Consider the following 20,564-nt stretch of genomic DNA (forward strand, 5'->3'; position numbering starts at 1 on the left):
GTCAGTGTGTCAGTGTGCTGACTTGACTATGACTTGCCCCAAACTGCATGTGATTATCATAAAGTGGGCATGTCTGTAAAGGGGAGACTCGTGGGTACCCATAGAACCCATTGTGGGACACAAACAACAGAGGGTTATTGAGAGACAGTGACTTTAGGTTAATGTTGTGTAAAAGTGTCTTATGTATCAGTAAACAACATTAGCTGCAATCTCAGTCCCCCCCCCCCCCCCCCCCCTCCTCCCAGGGTCTTTAAATAGACCTAGTCCGTCTGTGAGCTGCAGCTGCCTGTGTGGATCTAACATGGTTTGACCCATATGAGCCTTTAAAGGCTAACGCAATACTGATATTTTTAGATTGAAGCTGTTTATAGACAATATTTTATGCTGAGTTTTAATAAGCTACAGCATTTTTAAATCTTATATTTGGTTGGATATAGCCGCAACTAAAAGCTTTGTAGGTGTTTTTTGCAGGTTTTTATTATATCTGAGTTTTCATCGCCACAGTAGATTGATTTTCCCGCAGAGACATCTATCAGATAAATGACTACATGATGATCCTTCATTTCGGCCTGATTTATGTACCAACCTATGAACTATATGTTCTAATCCCAGCATCTCTCTCTCTCTCTCTCTCTCTCTCTTTAGTTTGCTCCTTGCACTTCTTTCTTCCTCTGGTTTCCCTGCCCTCTCTCCAATTCCGCTCCTCCCCCCTCACTTGGTGTCCCTTCCTTTCTGCTTGTCTTCTGTTGAGTCATTTTGTTTTTGTTTCAGGTCTTTGCGTCCTCACCTCCTGTCTTTATCTAAATCTTGTTTTTTTTTACCTTCTGCACAGACTTTCTGAACCCACAGATTTCTCTAGACAGTCATTCTTTAACCATGGCTGACAAAAGTCGTACACCAGTGAAAAGAAAAGAGAAAAAAGAAAAAGTGACCGCTGAAACAAGCAAGGATGTAAAGGAAGTGAAGAAGGAAGTGAAGAAGGAAGTGAAGAAGGAAGTGAAGAAGGAAGTGAAGAAGGAAGTGAAGAAGGAAGTGAAGAACGAAGCGGAGCAAGGAGAGCGGCCGGTGGATAACGGAGACGCCCCGCCAGCCGAAGGGGCAGTAGCTAATGGTCAAGATGAAGAGTTTCAGATCGAGCCGATGGAACTACCTCCATTCGAAATCATCCAAGGGTAGGTCCATCTCACCAAGTGTGGTTGGTGATACAGCTGAGTAGACAGAGCTAAGGATGTGCACGGCTCAGTGAGCTCCTTCTCTTTCTGCAGTGGCTTTATTTACTGAGTTAGTCTCTGGCTGAGGATGCCTGTGCTCTGTACATGAGGATCCACACTGAAAACCACTTATTGTTGATTTGAGTGAACTATCTGACAATTAAGAGCGAATCTTACCTTTTTCATGCCCAAGGTGGAAACACTTGATTACATCTTTAAAATATAAGTTTTTTACCTGTATGAATTTGATTTGACCAACTGCTGAATATAAAACATGCATTTTATTTGCATCGAAAATGTTCTGACATGTTTAAAGAGAAAAAAAGGAACATTTGTGGAACTCCAATCTTCCGTTTTTTGTATGAGGTGCAATATTTTCAATGTTTGATTTAGAAGTAATGCAAAAGAATCCTTTTAAGTTACTTATTACAAATAGAAGTGCACTGGGAGAGCGCAGACCTCCTCCAAGGCTGGTTTCATGTACGTCGCTGCCCATCCCCTCGCTGTTCAGCTTGCGCCATCATCCACATGTGTTTTTGTTTATGTTGAGATGAGCGGTACGTGTCATGAACGCGTCATCAGTTAAAGCCTGTGGTGTAAATGCACAGGCTGAGCGGAGTTATGAAAAAAAATTCCCGAAGCCGGATCATGATCCAGGTCGCCACCAAAATTGAATGGATTGTTCATTGTGCCACACCCCACCCCTCCCTTGAATTTCATTCAAATCCATCTCAGACTTTTGGAGTAATCCTCCAAACGGACAAACCAACAAACAAACAAACCAACGCTTTGAAAACATAACCTCCTTCCTAGGCCTTCGGCCTTGGTGGAGGTAATCATTGCAGTAACTGACTACATTTTAAAGTAATCTGACCCAACCCTGCCCACAGTAAACTATACTGCTATTAGTCGTCACTCAGCTTCTCTTCACTTGAACACTTTGACTAAGAAAAGCAGCTTCATTAGGTGTTGAGAAAAAACTTCTGGTTCAGCATGGGTTTGAATTTACAACCTTGATGTTGTTTAGTAGTGCTGTTTTACCATAGTGATTGAGTCCTATGTTTTCCCCTCTGCTTAAAATGGAAAATTCCTGTTTTCCAGTCATACTTTTGTAGTTTTGGCTGCATTGGTTGTCGTTCTGTTCTCAGAATGCAGAAAGCAGGAAGGGATATGACATTCGACAGGATATGGATTTACAGTCTTTGTTCTCAGTCTCTGTGTTGCTGCGGGTGGGCCTACGTTCTCATCTCAACTCGTCACATACTGACGCTTTGTCTGACTCCTCTTTACTTTTGGGTCGCAGTAAACACATGCTTCATGTTGTGAATTAAACAAAAACACTCGCTGAGGTTTATCCAACAAAACCACTACAGTTAGGTTGAGGAAGAAACACCGTTGGGCTTAAAATGACTTTGTTTTTATAGGGGAAATGTGACTTGACATTGTGAACACGGCACACGAACAGCTGATTGTAAACTGAAACGTAACGCACGGGACACGAACAGCGGTCTCCTGGATGAAAGCTCTGTTTGTTCAGGATTGTTCTGGTGAGTGTTGCCAACTTGGCGACTTTCTCTTGCTTGACTTTATTTCTAAAAAAGCAACAAATTTAGAAACGTATTCAGACCATCAGTAAATATAACGCGATAATTCTTTTTAATGCCACTAATTTCTTTAACGCATTAACACAATCTTTTGGAGGTTGTACTATTACAGTATACTTATACCAGCTTGTCATGAAGGAGGTTAAATAACGCTCTAAACTTGGCTAAATTCTGGCGAGGAAAAACTGGCATGTCCATTTTCAAAGGGGTCCCTTGACCTCTGACCTCCAGATATGTGAATGTAAATGGTTTCTATGGGTACCCACGAGTCTCCCCTTTACAGACATGCCCACTTTATGATAATCACATGCAGTCAGCACACTGATACACTGACAGCTGTTGTTGCCTGTTGGGCTGCAGTTTGCCATGTCATGTTATGATTTGAGCATATTTTTTATGCTAAATGCAGTATTTTTTTAGGGTTTCTGGACAATATCTGTCATTGTTTTGTGTTGTTCATTGATTTACAATAATACATATATACATACATTTGCATAAAGCAGCATATTTGTCCACTTTCTCCTTCCCTTTGTAGATTTTTACTTTTTCACCTCAAACATACAGTAAATGTCCCTGTAGTGAGTTTGATTATTTGGTTAAAGATTTCTCTATCTACCTTTTTATATGGCTTTAGGTAACCTTTCCTTTGCTGCAACTGACATAACCATGAAACTTTATGCAAATGATTATTCGATGATGTCACCAATATGCAAATGAGCGTACGACTTTTAGCGGCTTTTGGAGCTATAGCTGCTTTCATTGGACAGGAGTTGGCAACAGTGGTTCTGACTTTGTGTCTTCTCAGAGGTGAGCCTCTGCTTGTCAGTGTGGCCAGCTTAGTGTCTCTTTGACAACATTGAAGAAAAGAAAGTGCCTAGTGACAAATCTAGTGACTTTTTGGGCAGACCTCCATCCACACTCCTCCACTGAAAAGAGTTGTTGACAGCGGCTGTAAGGTCATACAGCCATGAACTGTCATGGTGTCATGGTTAATGGTTGTAGATTAGTGAAAGGGTTTGCATCTTCCTCCATCTCTAATTTGTTGAGAGAACCAAAGTACAACTGATGGATGCAATAATAGTATGCCTGTAGAGTTCTTTTTACTGCCTGAGGATTCCCAGAGTCCACTGACACTACTTAGTGCTTTCCTCATTCTGCAGAAAGTCACATTTTGGGAGATGGATGGCTGAAAGAATGAGTCTTTGACGTTGACGTAGTTCTATTTGGTAGGTGCTACGCCCTGTAGCCCTGTAACAGGCTTGTTGATTGTTTGTTCAGTGCTCAAGTATATCCTGGTTCACGTTCAGTCACAAGCGTGGTGAGAAATCATTAATAAAACTATAAATAGTAGTTAGGCGGTTAAGCTTATAGCTTATATGGGCTTATCATATAATGTTGTGTGAAATTACTGCATGATTTAATAATATCTTAAGTATAATTATAAAATGTTTTGTGTTTAAATAAATAAATCAAAAATAATAATTAAATAAGATATATATACATATATATACATATTTCCTTATGTTGAGGCAAGGGCTATGACAACAGGAGGCATTTGCTTATTTGCAGTTAACATGGGACATTTAACATGGGATTGTATATTAAGAGAAATAAGGTTTAATGTATTTTGCAATGTTTCAAAAACATATTTTTGCTTATATTTACACAAATTTTGTAATAGTGTGTAGGTATTTTCTTTTCTGTTTTTGTTTTTTTCTATTTCAAAGATTTTCCACCTAATGGCTAAATGGCTAATACTAATTCCTAAATGATTGACGGAGCAATTTCACTGAACTATCAACTGAACCTACAAAAATAAAGGAGGAAAAAGGGAAAAGCTGTTTTGTCAATGAGTGGAATCTAGTTACAAATCTTTGGGTAGATGAGTCGAATAAAACCTTTGCAAGTTTAAAGCCAAGACTTTATCAATACACCTGATCAACAAGCATAAACACGATGAAACGGTTAAACATGTAGAAAAGCGATATTTCAATCTGCTCTGTCTGCAGTCTTTCATTGAACGCCGCTGTGTAGCAGAGCACGCTAGCTCAGCTAAAAGCTAATAGTAACAAAGAAACAAGTGTAAGTGTTTTTATTGAGTTGCCTCTTAGTGAAGACTCTGAATGACTTCAGTTCCCTCTAGTCAGCGTTGTTCCAGGGTTTGTGTCCGGGGAGTTTATTGTGAAGGGTGGAACTGAAGCAGTGAAGTTGTGATGTGCTGTTCTTGACAAGGTCGGAGTAGTCTAATGAAGTTGTTGCTGTTTAGGTGTAGACTACTGACCTTCTGTGTTATTATTTTATCTTTATTAAGTATTTAATAAAAATCTAAGCATAGTAGTGACAATGACAAGTAATGTAACGTTAGCATTAAATTGCAATTTTTTAAACAGAGTCCTCACTCCATAAAACACACTGGGGCTACCTCAACGTTAACGTTATATCACTACCAGCAAACTTCATGGAGAACTATGAAATGCATCTCCTGCTGAAAATGCGTGGGAATGCTGACAGCTGAAATTAATTGCAAAGCATTGCTGAAAATACAGAACTGAATTGTAAAACTGGCAGAGTTGAAAGCGGAACTGCGTGACCCCAAAAAAAAGGTAAGAGCTGAAATACATTGATGGAAAAGCAGGTAGCTAAACTGTAATGCTGTTAAAGGTGTAATTAACTCGTTAGACAGAAAACTGTTTTTGGGTGGAACAATCCTCTAAAACTTTAAGTCGTCAGACAGAAAGTAGTATTTGGGTAGAATAAACTTTTAGAATTCCACTGGTGGAACAAACCTTCAAAAACTATAAGTGCTTGGACCGAAATAGTATTTTCACTGAATGAACCTTTAAAAACTATAAGTCGTTAGACTGAAAGTGGTATTTGGATGGAAAGTAGCAGTAGTAGTAGTAGAGACAGTAGGAACAGGAGCAGTAGTAGTAGCAGTAACAGTAGTAGTAGTAGTAGCAATAGTAGTAGTAGTAGTATTAGTAGTATTAGTAGCAGCAGCAGTTATGGTATTAATAGTAGTAGCGCAGTAGCAGTAGTAGTAGTAGCTAGAACCTTTAAATCTGTAAGTCGTTAGACAGAATATAGTAGATAGAGTTACCCAATAGATTTTATTTTGAAAAAAAACTTGTCCTGAGTTCCCTGTTAAGATACAATATTAAAATAAGATATTCTGGGGCTTGTGTGTGTGTGTGTGAGAGACAGACAGAGGTACTTTTATATCAGAGAGGCAGAGACTGATCAGGCAGACAGTAACTGTAAAGGCTTAAATATAATTTAAACTTGTACAGTTAAAAAGAGCTAAAGAGCAATGCACCAATCAGAGACAGGACACGACTGATGGAGCTCTAATCTGATGGAGCTCTAATCAGCCAATCAGAGACTGGTGGAGTTCTAATCAGCCAATCAGAGACTGATGGAGCTCAAATCAGCCAATCAGAGACTGATGGAGCTCAAATCAGCCAATCAGAGACACCTTTTTGTGTCTGAAAGTGCTGAGTCATGGTTGGGAATGACTGGTGAAAACACAGAGAGGGTACTACCTGAAAAAGACTCCCTCAGTTAAAAACTATAAATTTTGTACCTTAAATCTCTTCAGTTTGAGCACCTCAAGACTTTGATGAAGATGTTGACGTGTCATTTGTGTGGATAAAGTTAAAAATGTGTGCGAACTGGCAGTTTAAAAAGTCTCCACAGTTGAGTTTTTGTTCCAGACTTTGAGAGGTGAATTAACATTGCAGCGGATGAGAGAGAGGAAGGGATCTCTTGGTGCTTTGAAGGAGATAAATCCAAAACTGTAAGACCTATTGCTGAAATGAGCACATTATCTGAAAGAAGACAAAATTATCTGAATAAAAATGATCATTTTGAAAAAAGAAAAAATGCAGAGTGAGGGAGAGTGTGAGTGATGTCATCACTGTAAAGCTGCGCAATACACACCCATTATAAACTCAGAAAAAAAGTCTGAAAAAAGCATAAAACTTTAACTGTGATAATTCAAAAACTGTAAAAGATATCAAAAAGCTGAATCATAGCTTAATGTTTCAAAGACTTGTAACCCGTTTAATGTTTAAATGGGATCTGTGATCAATCTGTGATTGTATCTGTTACTGTTTATTTGTTCTATTTTCATTGTGGGATGTATCCTGGAGCATTATTTGTGGGTGCATTACATGTGCGATTATGTCTGGATGATGTTTATACGTTTGGATGATGCTGGTGTGCTGTGCTGTTAGATGATGCTGGACTAACATGCCGGAATGTTTGTTCGTTTTGTTGTTTGTTAATGTGTCTGTTTGTTTGTTGACAGCTGCTGAGCAAACATTACATTACCTATTACTAGCTAAGATTATAAAAAGTACAAGTATAACTGAGGGATTTCCACTATTATTTACTATCTGATAGCTTTAGCTGTTGATCAGTATGATTCAACTGCTATGTAGCTCTAATATGCCGAGGCTGGATTATGATGCACATAATCAGGTACTGCAAGATTGTTTATCGACCGACAAACTCAAACCTCTATTGGTCTTTTTGAACATCAAATCCTTTTTGAATTTTTCTTTTTGAAAATCAAATTTGTACAGAGTGGGGTTTTCTGTTTATAACAAACCATCTTTGGCTGAGTGGACAGAACCCAGTTTGCAATGCAAGTGTACTGGGTAACAGCCAACAGTTTCATTTTGCAATTGGGCTAACTGATGAAATATATATTAATACGGCTTTCAGAATTAAAAAAGAGAAGTGTGCTAACATCTTTGATTCTGCTCTCGATTTTATGGTGGACAATTGGGTGCAGCGAGGTTGGATTGAGGGAACATTTTAAGAGGGCTGTCATTAAAGGTGCTCAATATCCAGAGCATAGCAGCAAACAACTATTGTAGACAATATTTCAATCAGGAGAGACAATCAAATGAACTATAATTTATTGAATGGTGCATGATAAGAAGAATAGTACAAAGTCTTTGGTGATTAGACTCCATCGTGACGTATATCAAAGGGGGTAGTGATGCCGTGATGAGATTAAGTATATTCCCCCCCCCCCTGGAGTCTAGACACTGATGGGGGTGGTGAAGAGAATAGCTGAAGATCCAATGAAGGGATGTGGAGCAGAACTGGGTACTGAATATGATGAAGACTGGAGGTGACGGGGTGGAGGCGGGTGGCCTCGGTTCGCACTGAAATGAAAACTGACGGCAGCAGAGAGGAGAACAACTTTAAAATTCGATTGCAACGATATGATTGGCTCAGGGAGAACGTGGTAGAATCTGTTTGGTTATCTAAGAGTGAACCACCCATAGTCAGCTGATAGAGTAGGAGCCAGTAGAGATGAGAGACACAGAAAGGTTGTGAATGAATGAGTTCATTCAGTTCAATGAGTTTCTCGTGCACATTCGTTTTTCATTCAGAGAAAATGACTTTCCTTTTCCCATAGTGATATCAATGTACACACATCACAGGTATCCAGCCAGAGAGCAGACGGTCCGCGAGGCAAAGCATCAAGGGAATAAAGTAAAAAAAACAAAAGAAAAACTCAACTAACATTAGTCTAACGTAGTTTAAAATGTTTTTCTATATGTTGTCATGCATGGAAAGACCCAAAATGAACATTGTAAGCAGACTACTTGATTACTATAAGCAAATTCTTTAAACAGCATTTGTACAGGAATGATTCTGTCCCAAGCGTTCTGATCCGGTTGCTGTATAGGCCTAACAGTAACTGGATGCAACCGTCACTAATGCTAAGATGCTAACGTAGCCGACACCACGTGATTCCAATGTCGTTATACTATTGGCTCACAAGCCTTGTTGGAAGTGGGACTCAAACGTTAGATATCTTCCACAGAGATTAAGATAACGATTAATTCAGTCATAATATTTTTTTTGAGGAAAAGCCATACTTTTATTCTGCACTTTTCTAAAAGCTGTGGATGTATTGTGTGTTTTTTAATTTTTTTGTCTACATAAAAATGTTATCAATATAACCTTAAATGAGAGCTGAGTTATATGAAAACCAGTCTAATAATACTGCAGTGGAATTCCAGTCTCCAACCACGAAGACGGTGTAAAATTAGCTCTTCTTTGCCTGCTGCCTCCACCATTACAACCTGACACCCGTCTCACCTTCCTTCATGTTCGCTTGACTCGCACTTAACAGAAACAGGTGCTGTGCTTCTATCTCACACAGCTGTAGATGCTATCATATAAAAGATCACAACGCGGTTTCGTAAGGTCAGCCAAGTAACTATAACCGGCACACAGCATTTGTTAATGATTATTATTTCCTAATTCCTGCAAGTCACGCTGTTATTTTATTTTGTTTTCATTGGTCTGTTCATTGGTTTGCAGTTCATTTCAGTATGCTATGCTCGAAACTTGCTTGACATAGATAATGCATCTTAATGAAACACATGCATAATGTCAGCCCGTCAAATACCGACGCTTTGTTACAGTGGTCGGCGTTCGATACTGACGCACAAGGCACCCTTTAGTGGCGGTATGAGACGCACAGGGCTCTCCATTAACCACAATATAAACCCATCCGCGTCACCTGTAAGCGCTCAGAGAAAGTGCTGTGGTGACGTAGTTTAAGGAGTGAAAGAGACACACTGACGTTATACTGTGTCCATGTTTCACAGAGTTACGCTTGGGCCAGACCGCCTGCGTGAGCAACACATGGCTCTCAACACATGGCTCTCAACACATGGCTCTCAACATGGCGACGGTTGCGCCAGCGGCTCGCAGCTAACGGTGCTAACAGTAAAAACAAGGACGACAGTGCTGACAGAGCCAACAGTGTTAACTTCTGAGGGAACAGAGGGTGGGTGCTATGCTTCCGCAAAGGCACCATAGTGGGATCAGCTGTTAACTGCCTTATGAAAGCAGTGCAGAGCGGCGGCCATGTGCTAGCCAGTGGGGCACGCTCACATGCACTAAAAACACGTGTGGCCAGCCTGGCTATGTCAACAAAATGAAGAGAAGCTATGATTCCAACACAACAGAGGAAGAGAGACTTGATTCTCTGCTCAGGTAGACATTACTCCTCTTTATCTCTACATAGACAATAGTTGATGATGATATATTAATGCTGATATCATAGACTCAGGGAGACATTATTCCTCTATATTTTTACACAGCGATCTTTACAAACCCGGCTTGGGGCCCTTCTATGTAGAGTTTGCATGTTCTCCCCGTGTTAGCGTGGGTTTTCTCTGGGTTCTCTGGCTTCCTTCCACAGTCCAAAGACATGCAGGTTAGGTTCATTGACTCTAAATGTCTTGTAGGTGTGAATGTGAGTGTGAATGGTTGTCTGTCTCTATGTGTCAGCCCTGTGATAGTCTGGTGACCTGTCCAGGGTCTACCCCGCCTTCGCCCAATGTCAGCTGGGATTGGCTCCATATATATATATATGTATATATAGAGGTGTAAATAGGAATGTAGTATGTAATATGTATATGTATGTAAAAAATGTTAGTACTTCTCATTGTTACATAATGAGAAGTACTAATATATATACATACATATATATATATATATATATATACATACATACATATATATATGTATGTATGTATATATATATGTATTATGGCATGCTGTTTAGGAAATTATTATATATATTTTATTATGTGAAATTTGAGAATATTGAATGTAATCCTGAATATATTGAATGAAACTGAGAATATGGAATGAAATCTGACGTCATCACGGCGCTGCTGCCATCTTGGTTTTAGGTCATTATCCGTACAGATCTTGGTGCTGCTAGACGTGTGTCTCACTATGAGCGAGTCAGCACGAAATATAGTATCAGTAATCCCAAGTAATGAGGAGATAATTAACACCCTGGTGAATGTGTGTACCACGGGCCAATATAATACTGGTAAACATATTCAATACCGTTCTACAGAAGACATCAGCCAGATGGTCTGCACACACCCGGAGAGCTCGGTCAGGGATGCAATCAGGTCCAGGTGCTTTGAGTAGGTTGATCCTTTTAAAAGATCTGCACACATCATTAGTATAGCATCATGATATATTATTAGTGGGGAGGGGTCCTGGGCCTTTTGGTCCTCCTCAGCCAGAGAGTTGTTCTCAAACTGTGAATAGAAGGTGTTCAGTTCATCTAGGAGAGATGCAGACATTACCTCAGACCGGCTGTTTTTCCTCTTGTAGTCTGCGATGGTTCTTAGTCGAGTCCACATGGTTCTGGTGTCAGAGCTCTGGTAGTTAGACACCACTTTGTCCCTGTATTGTCTCTTTATTACTGCTAATATCACTCCGGAGCGCATACCTGGATTTCCTGTACTCATCCAAATCACCTGAGTTGTAGGCGGCGGCCTGTGCTTTAAGTTTAACACGGACTTCCCCGTTGACCCAGGGTTTCTGATTTGGGAATGTCCGTACAGTAATCATCGGTACGATGTCATCAATGCATTTGACGACGTAGCCAATGACCGTGTCAATGTATGTGTTTATGTTGTTGTCATTAAACACACACCACTCCCTAGTGCTGAAGCAGTTGCGCAAAGTCGAGTCTGATTGGTCACCTGTGAGTCACGTTTGAGTGTCTGCCTATGGGCAGGCAGGAGCAGAACTGAGACGTGATCAGTTTGTTAATAGTATAGTAGGTCTTTGATGTCATGTTGCCATACCTTGTTTTTTGCTGAAACAATGCCCCTGGAATACAGGGACATAGACAGTGATTTACACATTTTTTTTTTATTAAAATGACAATTATAGCTCGTTTGAACAATAGAAGGAAATCTGACTTTTCTTGGAGTTTCAGAGAAAAAGCTATAACTGACCTTACTGCAGATCCACAGAGAATGACTAAAAAGCTAATTGACAATATCAGATATAACTGAAACAGTCCCATATTGGCTTTGCATCATGTCAGAATATGAAAACTAACTTACTAATGTTTCTTTCATTTATTCTGTTTTACACAGAGACCGGATCGATCCTTTTGCCTTTAAGTTCCAGTATAAGAACGTGGAATACTCCTCGGGCCGCAACAAGACCTTCCTGTGTTACCTGGTAGCTGTAGGGGACACAGCCGACGGGCTACTGAGGGGATATCTGGAGGATGAGCATTCCGGGTCTCATGCTGAGGAGGCCTTCTTCACACAGTGCCTGCCGCAATACGACCCTGAAGTCAAATACACAGTCACCTGGTAGATACCTCTCTTAAACTGTCAGATGGTATGTGGCATAGAGAATGAGGAAAATTAAAACATAACTTATTTGCAGTCCTTGTTATTATGGCCGTTTTGGAATATTTTGTCATTGGCGTTCATATAGATTATGCTCTTAAATGCACAAATCAACAAAACGTGAGTTTCAAATATATTTCACAACAAGCTTCTTGTGTCAAAACATCATCTAAACTGTAAACTGACAAATGTCAAATTTGAACAATAAATAAAATACACAATATCTAGTTATAGTTAGTATACATTGTGCAGCCACATGCATATATACCCACAATATATTATGGGTCTGTTGTAATACATAAACCACTATCAATTGCAATTCAGAGCTAAACAAACTATGGAACAATCAAACTATGTACAGTATGAAAAAGTTTCATACTGTTCTGTGGCCCTCTGCTGGCTATTGGATGGCAGTGCACCCAGTGTACTGGAGTAATACAAACTAATGTGAAGTAACCTCTGAAAATAGAAAAGTCACAGAAAAACAAGGTCAAAGTTGAAAGTAATAAAGACTTATTCCTCAAGTAAGCTACTTCCAGATGTGAAATGCTTAAAAAGCATTCATATGTGCTGACTCAGGGTCTCATAATAGAATATGTTGAATTGGTGCTAACAGTCTCTTTGAATACCATGCATATAGTGCATTTAAAGATGAGAAATGCAAATGCCTATATCATCATATGATCATAGGATAGAAATCAGACAGAAAGCTCCTCGGCCTTTTGTCTATGCGTTTGTGACTTGGAGAGCCTTTGCTTGTTAGAGTTGTTACCTTTTCTGTGTTTTGTGCAAATGTGCATTCACATAATTTGGAATTAATACATTTGGATTAAAGAACAAACTACTCTGTGATACTTTAATTTGGTAAGATTATAAAAAAACTAAAATAAGCTAAATGTAGCTTCTTCTCATAGTTCGTGGAGACTATCTGTAAGCAATGAAAATACGTTTGTACTGTATTTTGAGAACGTCACTATCCACTGCAGTCTTTTCAAAATAAACTGGAGCAGGAAACAACGTCCTTAGGTTTACAAAATTACTTAGTTAGGTTTATGAAAAGATCCTGGTTTGGCTTATAATGACTACGGAAGTGGCGTTACTTAAGTACTTAACTTAGTGGAGTGCCCCTTTTAGCAACACAGTTGTACCCAAAAACGAAAAGTTCTATGTCCATAAATGAAATCACATCTTCATCTGTTATCCTTATACTGCACTGATACAATGAGAGATGTGTGAAATTGTTTTTTTGGAAAATTAAAAGCGTATCTCTTCATCCTGCCACCTTCCTTTCAGGTATGTGTCGTCCAGTCCATGCACTGCTTGTGCGGCAAAGATAGCTGAAGTGTTGAAGGCCAGGAAAAACATCAAGCTGAGCATCTTTGCTGCTCGGCTGTTTGAGTGGGAGGAATCAGAGATCCAGGCCGGAATGAGGGACCTGCACGCTGCTGGCTGTAAGCTGAGGGTGATGAAGCCTCTGGACTTCTCCTACACCTGGGATACGTTTGTGGAGACCGAGGAACAACCTCTGAACCTGTGGGAGGACTGCAAAGAAAACTATGAGTATTACCAGGAGAAGCTGGCTGACATTCTACAGTGACCACAGTGAGTGTTAAAGCAGCAGTGGGTAGAAATGGAGCAAATCTGATTAAAAAAAACAGTCACTATATCCTGAAAGTAGTGCATGAGACAGGTCATCTGAAAAAAATCATGTGCCCTCCGGTGCTCCTAATGGCATCTGCAAGATTTCACAGACCGGAGGAAAACAACCACTCAGAGCCGAGCTGGAGTCTGCCGTCTCTGAGCCGCTGTCAATCACTAACGAACTCCGATCAAACGGTCAAACTAGGCAGCGCTGATCAAATATGAATCAATATTCTGTTACTGTAATGACGATTTCTCTTCATGTATAATACTGGAGTGGAAGTGGGACTCAAAAATGAAAGGCATGGTCACTTCTTAAAATATGTTTGTTTATTGAAGGTGCTCTTTTCTCTTTTAATAATGATGAAATATTTTTCTTAACATAATTACGTGTTTGCATTTATGAAGTGGGGCATTTAACCAGTGTAATGTAATAAATGTAAAAACAGTGTTTTTAAAAACTCTCTCTCTCTCTCTCTCTCTGTTGACAGGAATCCAGTTTGGACTGTGTGCACCCCCGATCATCATCACCACTTCCTTACAGATGTTTCATGTTGATATTATTATTGTTGTTTACTGATAGAGATACATATTCACAGTGCATATGAATGTGTGAGAGTAGAACAGCAGTGTGTGTGGGAGTGTGCCGCCTTTGCTGTCATCACACTTCCTGTGCCACGGTGAAAGACCCTCCTCACAACATCTGGCACTAATCCCTACATCTGGCTTAATTTTTATGGGGCGCTAGACTATATCAGCCCGTTCTCATTCCCAGGGCGTCAAATGCCGACGCTTTGTCACAGCCATCGATACCGCCGCACAAGGCACCCGTTTGGTGCGGGTATGAAACGCACTGGGCGTTCTGTTAACTACAAAGTAAACCCATCCGTGGCAACGGGAACCACTGAGGGAAAGTGCCGTGGAGACATAGTTTAAAGAGTGAAAGAGACACAGGGCAGGCGGGAGGGGAGGTGGATGGTCTAACCACTGGAGACCGCTGTTTGTGTCCCGTGTTCACAACGCAAAGTCACATGTTCACCGTACAAACGTCGTAGTTTTTAAGCCCGACCATGGTGTTTTTCCTAAACCTAACTAAGTTGTTTCATTGTCTGAATCTAAGCACGTGTTTTTGCTTAATTCACAACATTAACCCCGTGTTTACTGCGACTGAAAAGTAACGCCGAGGGGTCTGGCAAAGCGTCAGTATGTGACGAGTTGGGACGAGAACGTGTTTCCTGCTTGAAGAGGTAAAAGACAAAAGGGAACGTCGGAATACGTTCAGATTCAGGATATGTCATTTCTGTAGCAGATATAGCTCCTGTATTCATGATCGTATGCGTGTAGTCCTCCACATTCAGCAGCTGAGTTTCTGTCAACTCTTACCTCAGTAGTTGAGGATACAACCACTTTAGTTATTATCTCTCAGCTGGATTTGGTTTGTGTGTGTGTGTGTGTGTGTGTGTGTGTGTGTGTGTGTGTGTGTGTGAGAGAGATGGCTGGGTCTGATACGCATTGTGTTGAGATTAGCGCTGTGAGAAAGTGATGCGATGAAGACACTACTGATATTACACCTTTGGTCTTCTGCTCACCATTGTCTACACATTGAGACAGTTAAATAAAAAAAGTGAGACATATCTGTTTATGTGGCCCGGATTGACTCATCTGTTTAGATCCAAATACTATATATCTATATTTGTCTTCTGCCTCCTTTCTGCTCTGTTCTTTCAGTAATAAACAGATTTTATCAGTCTATTGCTGTTTCTTCTGTTCACATTCCACGACACAGCAGCACATCTTTCATCAGTCTTCAAGCAGCTGACCAAATCAATCACAGCCAAAGTCTTTTTCTGACTGTAATTACAATCATTCCGCACAAGACTCTCAAGGCACAAATAATAATAATAATAAAAACTAGAATAAGTGCCTCGTACCTGTATGCCTCTGCCAACCAGTCAAGTTGCAGTCATTTTGAGATGTGCAGCAGAAGGCTGTGTTTGCATGCCAATTCGTTTCATACGCGATAACGGGGTGTTGAAATGGGCCATGGACCGGATCTCACCGACCAAAACAAAAACAGACGTTGCTTTGACATTTCCATTCCGGAAATGTCAAAGCAACGTCTGAGAACATACTGGCTGAAGCATTGTTGTCAGAGAAGCCAGTATTTCAACTCAGCATGTTTCCTTGTCCACCTCACAGCATGACACATACAGTACATGTACAGTAAATCCTCTCATTTTATATTGCTAACTTTAGCTTATTGCTATTTTTGCATATTGCTAAGCTTTGTATATTGATAAGCTATTGTATTGATAATTATTGTATAGCTTTTTGCACAATATTCTTTTTGTCTTTTTTGCTAAACTGCTGTAGCAGTGGGATTAATAAAGTCAACCCTAGACTGGAACTTACAGGAGTTTACAACGTTAAACTGGACCTGATCTGTTCAAAGATTCAGCTGAACTGCAGCTACACTGCACATAAAACAGCACTGAAGATCCACCCAACACGGTTGTATGTTGTATTTACATAATGTCTGTCCAAAATGTCATCACTTCATCATTTCAACCTGTCACACAATAATGACTCATGATTAATTAATTAATTAATTAATTAATTGGGTCTTTAATTGGATCTTTATAGGTTGAGTCATTCATTAATTAATTTATGACTCAACCTATAAAGACCCACGCGTATTATGTGACTCACAACTGACACACCTTTATGGCACACACCAAAGCAATCCTTTCGATATAAATATTTATATATTTTTTTTGTATTAAATCTCACAAAAAATAGCTGAAAAAAAATATAAATCCAAGATGAGAGAAAATCAAAAGGCCCTCCGTATATTCTGGAGCAGCTCTGGAGACGGTCCGGTACTCTGATGAGCATCAGCCTGTTCAGTCCCCTCCTGCTCTCTGATCAGCGATAGGCCGACTGTGTTTCAATGCTGCTGAATACACAATTTAGTTGATCTTATTGACATGCTTTATTGTTTCAGTCATATAAAGGGAGTTATCTTTTAAATGTCCTCTTCTTAACTTTACATCATGCTTAACATTTCTTGTGACGTGTTGCACTGTTAACCATGTCCTCGTGGAGTGTGGAACAGATCATGGTTGTAGAGTAGTGAGGGTCGTAGAGTAGTGAGGGTTGTAGGGTAGTGAGGGTTGTAGAGTATTGAGGGTTGTAGGGTAGTGAGGGTTGTAGAGTATTGAGGGTCGTAGAGTAGTGAGGGTCGTAGAGTAGTGAGGGTTGTAGGGTAGTGAGGGTTGTAGGGTAGTGAGGGTTGTAGAGTGGTGAGGGTTGTAGAGTATTGAGGGTTGTAGAGTAGTGAGGGTTGTAGAGTAGTGAGGGTTGTAGAGTGGTGAGGGTTGTAGAGTATTGAGGGTTGTAGAGTAGTGAGGGTTGTAGAGTAGTGAGGGTTGTAGAGTGGTGAGGGTTGTAGAGTATTGAGGGTTGTAGAGTATTGAGGGTTGTAGAGTAGTGAGGGTTGTAGAGTAGTGAGGGTTGTAGAGTAGTGAGGGTTGTAGAGTAGTGAGGGTTGTAGAGTATTGAGGGTTGTAGAGTAGTGAGGGTTGTAGAGTAGTGAGGGTTGTAGAGTGGTGAGGGTTGTAGAGTATTGAGGGTTGTAGAGTATTGAGGGTTGTAGAGTAGTGAGGGTTGTAGAGTATTGAGGGTTGTAGAGTAGTGAGGGTTGTAGAGTATTGAGGGTTGTAGAGTAGTGAGGGTGCCACGCTGTGGCAGAAAAGAGAGCAGCATGTTGGGTTTGATGAGGTTGAAGGAGACTGTTTCCTCCCTGCAAAGACACTCTGTGAACTGTTCAGTGTAATGCTGTTTCATGGTCTATTGTTCCTTTTAGACACAAGCACACAAAGACAACACAATGCAGCTCTTTTATTTTCCACATTGCTGGCGGAGACAATGAGAAACTATGAGCCACCTGTATGAACCCAGCACATAAAGGAAACACCGAGCACAACAAAGAGCATTGTTTCATCATTGCACTCCGAAGAATGTCTGCTGCTTGTTGATGTATTGTTAACACCTGGCAGCTGACTGATAAACTCATTTAGTGCAGTAACAACATCGCTCTGTTGCTGCGCATTGTCAGGACGGTTGTAGATAATATAGTCTGTAGGGTCGGTAGGCTATATGTCAAAGAATAAAATGCATAATATCTAGTCAGATATTTTGACAATTATTGACTTAATGTATGAATTAGGCCCGGATCAATGTTTTGGTTTTACATATGGATCATAGACTGTATATATATACAAAATACATACAAAAGTGAAGGCACAAATGAGCTGCCGTCTTGATATTTTGATGCCGTTTGGAGCCAGAGTCTGCACTGTGAGCCAAACTTATCAGAAAACATCTTGGTAAATGGACTTGCATTTATATATCTATATATCTCCATTCTAGTCTTCCGACCACTCAAAGCGCTTTACACTACATGGCAGCATTCACCCATTCTCACACTGATGGCAGCATTCACCCATTCACACACACATTCATACACTGATGGCACGGAGCCAACCTGCCCATCAGGATCTGATCTAGATACTCATTCACACACCAATGGCAAACATTGTGTGGCTCTTTATCTGTGTGTGCGTGTGTGTGTGTGTGCACGTGGCACGCTCAGCCGAGAGGTTGTGTCCTGCAGAGACGAACAGAGCAGAGAGACGTCCGCTTTGCAAAATAATTCAGGTCAAAACACGTTAAGAATTTCATTGATTGCACAAACGGGACCTCCTCATCAGACGGGCTACTGTGGAAAACACCTATCTGCTGTTATTTCTAAATGCAACATTGAAGCACTTCAGTGAAGTCGATGTACTGGCATGATTGGGTTGTATCCACGTGGTAGAATGCACTTATTATACTGAATGTCACTTTGAATAAAAAAACGTCAGCTAAATGAATATAAAGGGAAATATCCAGTTTACCCTATCAAAGGCTCTTTCTGCATCCAAGGTGGCTATGTTCATTCCTGCCTGTTGTAATGATCAGGCATCACCATGAGGGGTGAAAAATATGCAAACCCCCCCCCGGGGGAGTCCACGGGGTACCGGGGGAATTTTTCTTTATTTTGTTTTTATCGTGTAATTTTATATTTATCCCTGGTATAAAATAAAACATTTTACCATCAAAAAGCATGCTACTAGTGACGGAGTCTTATTTCTCTCCTTACTGAACAATAGTATACTGGTCGTTGAGTCAGTCCATCTCCCTTTGCCATTGAACTAGTTGTTGGTACAGAGGAATGGGATGTTGTTGACTATCTCTGTGGGGGTTTGAGCTGTTGGTCATTCCTTTACTGATTTGGGCTATCTGGGGTTTGTTTGGAAATACCAGTTAGAATTGATTATCTCTTTTGTCGTGATTTGTTTTTTTGGGGGGTGATAACAGAGGTGAGCTAGTGTCTATTTTGGTCCTGACTGAATTCCAGGCTTTTTGCCCAGTTCCAGTGATTCTGCCGGTAAATATTTTCAATGACAATGAGTATGTTGCTCACCTCTATGTGGTGGCTTGACAGGGAATGCGGACGAAGGCTTTTGGCGTTTTGAGTGGAGCTGGCTTTGCCCTGTTTTTAATCATCTGCTTTGTGTTTGTTCATGATGGAATGCCTGTTGAAGAATGTGTTCCAAATGGTCACTTTGTCCGGTTTTGAAGTGGAGAAAAAGAAAAAAGTTTTACGTCAGAAGAAGAGAGTTGTTGTTTGAATAAACAGTCTAGCAGCTGGAGTCTGCCGTCGTGTGAGAGTTGCATTCACAGTGGCATAACAGTATGCGTATTTCTATTTTTTGTGCATACACAGAGTTTCATGAATCGATGCATGTGGCACACACGTGTGAAGCAACACATGCTTAATGCTGTGAATTCAAACAAACATTTGTTTAGGTTCAGGCAACAAAACCACTTACTTAGGTTTAGGAAAAAAACAACATGGTTGGGCTAAAAACTACCAAGTTTGTACAGTGAAAAATGAATCTTAACGTTGTGAACACGGGACACGAATAAACAGCTGATTGTAAGGTGAAACTGAATCTTAACGCACGGACATGAACAGCGCTGACCTGGATGAAAGACTTGGGTTTCTCGTTGTATTACAAATTTAGTAAAAAAAAAAAATAATAATTTTAATGAACACACTTATGTGTTCCTTTTATCGTTCTTTCCTTTCATGCATGCACACCATGCTTTGGTAAGCTTTAGTAAGCAGCAACTCCGGGTTCTCCAGTAAAATTGCGTGGCTCATTCATTTTAGAGAGAGGACCTAATGAACCCAATAAAAGGGTGGCTGTTATTAGGATATACTCCCTCACATGAAACCACGCTCGCCAAGACTTCAGTCGCAGTTTTCACACTTGAGTCTGTTGGTGATAGCGGCTCCTTTCAGGTTTCTCAGGCATTAACAAGATCTCCCTCCTCCAAAACACCGTCATTCTCGTAATCTTACCTCCCTCAGGGTCTCGTGGGGACTAAGGAGAGGCAAGACGAGAAGACGATACATATTCCCAAAGCACTGGGCCAAAATCTAAACCTGCTGCCACCAAAAACACACCAAATACAATAGTGTTACACCGCCAATTGTCTGGTGCTTTCCACAAACGAGAGTGCAGCAAAGGTTTCCAGTTCTGGGAATTTGTTATCTAATACACTCAGCTATGAGGAAACCAAGTAGGGAATAATGTGTGTGTGGTTGTGCGTGTGTGTGTGCGCGTGCATTCCTGTGTGTGTGACAGAAGGGTCATATTCCTTTGACAATATTTTCTGTGTTTGTACAATATAATTAGTAAAACCGTTTCTTTTTGTTCACATGGAGTTACATGTGCATGCTAATGTAGTGCAGATTCAAACATCCAGTCAGGTGCCTTTGTGAG

General features: G+C 40.4%; 1 protein-coding gene across 1 annotated transcript; it reads left to right on the forward strand.

The window, feature by feature from the left end:
• Positions 1–665: 665 nt before the first annotated feature.
• Positions 666–15,418, forward strand: apobec2a (apolipoprotein B mRNA editing enzyme, catalytic polypeptide-like 2a). Its single transcript, XM_074647963.1, has 4 exons — positions 666–1,172; positions 11,764–11,988; positions 13,321–13,629; positions 14,160–15,418. Exons 1-3 carry the CDS (start codon positions 877–879, stop codon positions 13,622–13,624), a joined length of 825 nt encoding a protein of 274 aa, XP_074504064.1. The 5' UTR covers positions 666–876; the 3' UTR covers positions 13,625–13,629; positions 14,160–15,418.
• The last annotated feature ends 5,146 nt before the right edge of the window (positions 15,419–20,564 follow it).

The sequence above is a fragment of the Sebastes fasciatus genome, chromosome 1, assembly GCF_043250625.1.
Source record: "Sebastes fasciatus isolate fSebFas1 chromosome 1, fSebFas1.pri, whole genome shotgun sequence".
In the NCBI taxonomy this organism is placed as follows: Eukaryota; Metazoa; Chordata; class Actinopteri; order Perciformes; family Sebastidae; genus Sebastes; species Sebastes fasciatus.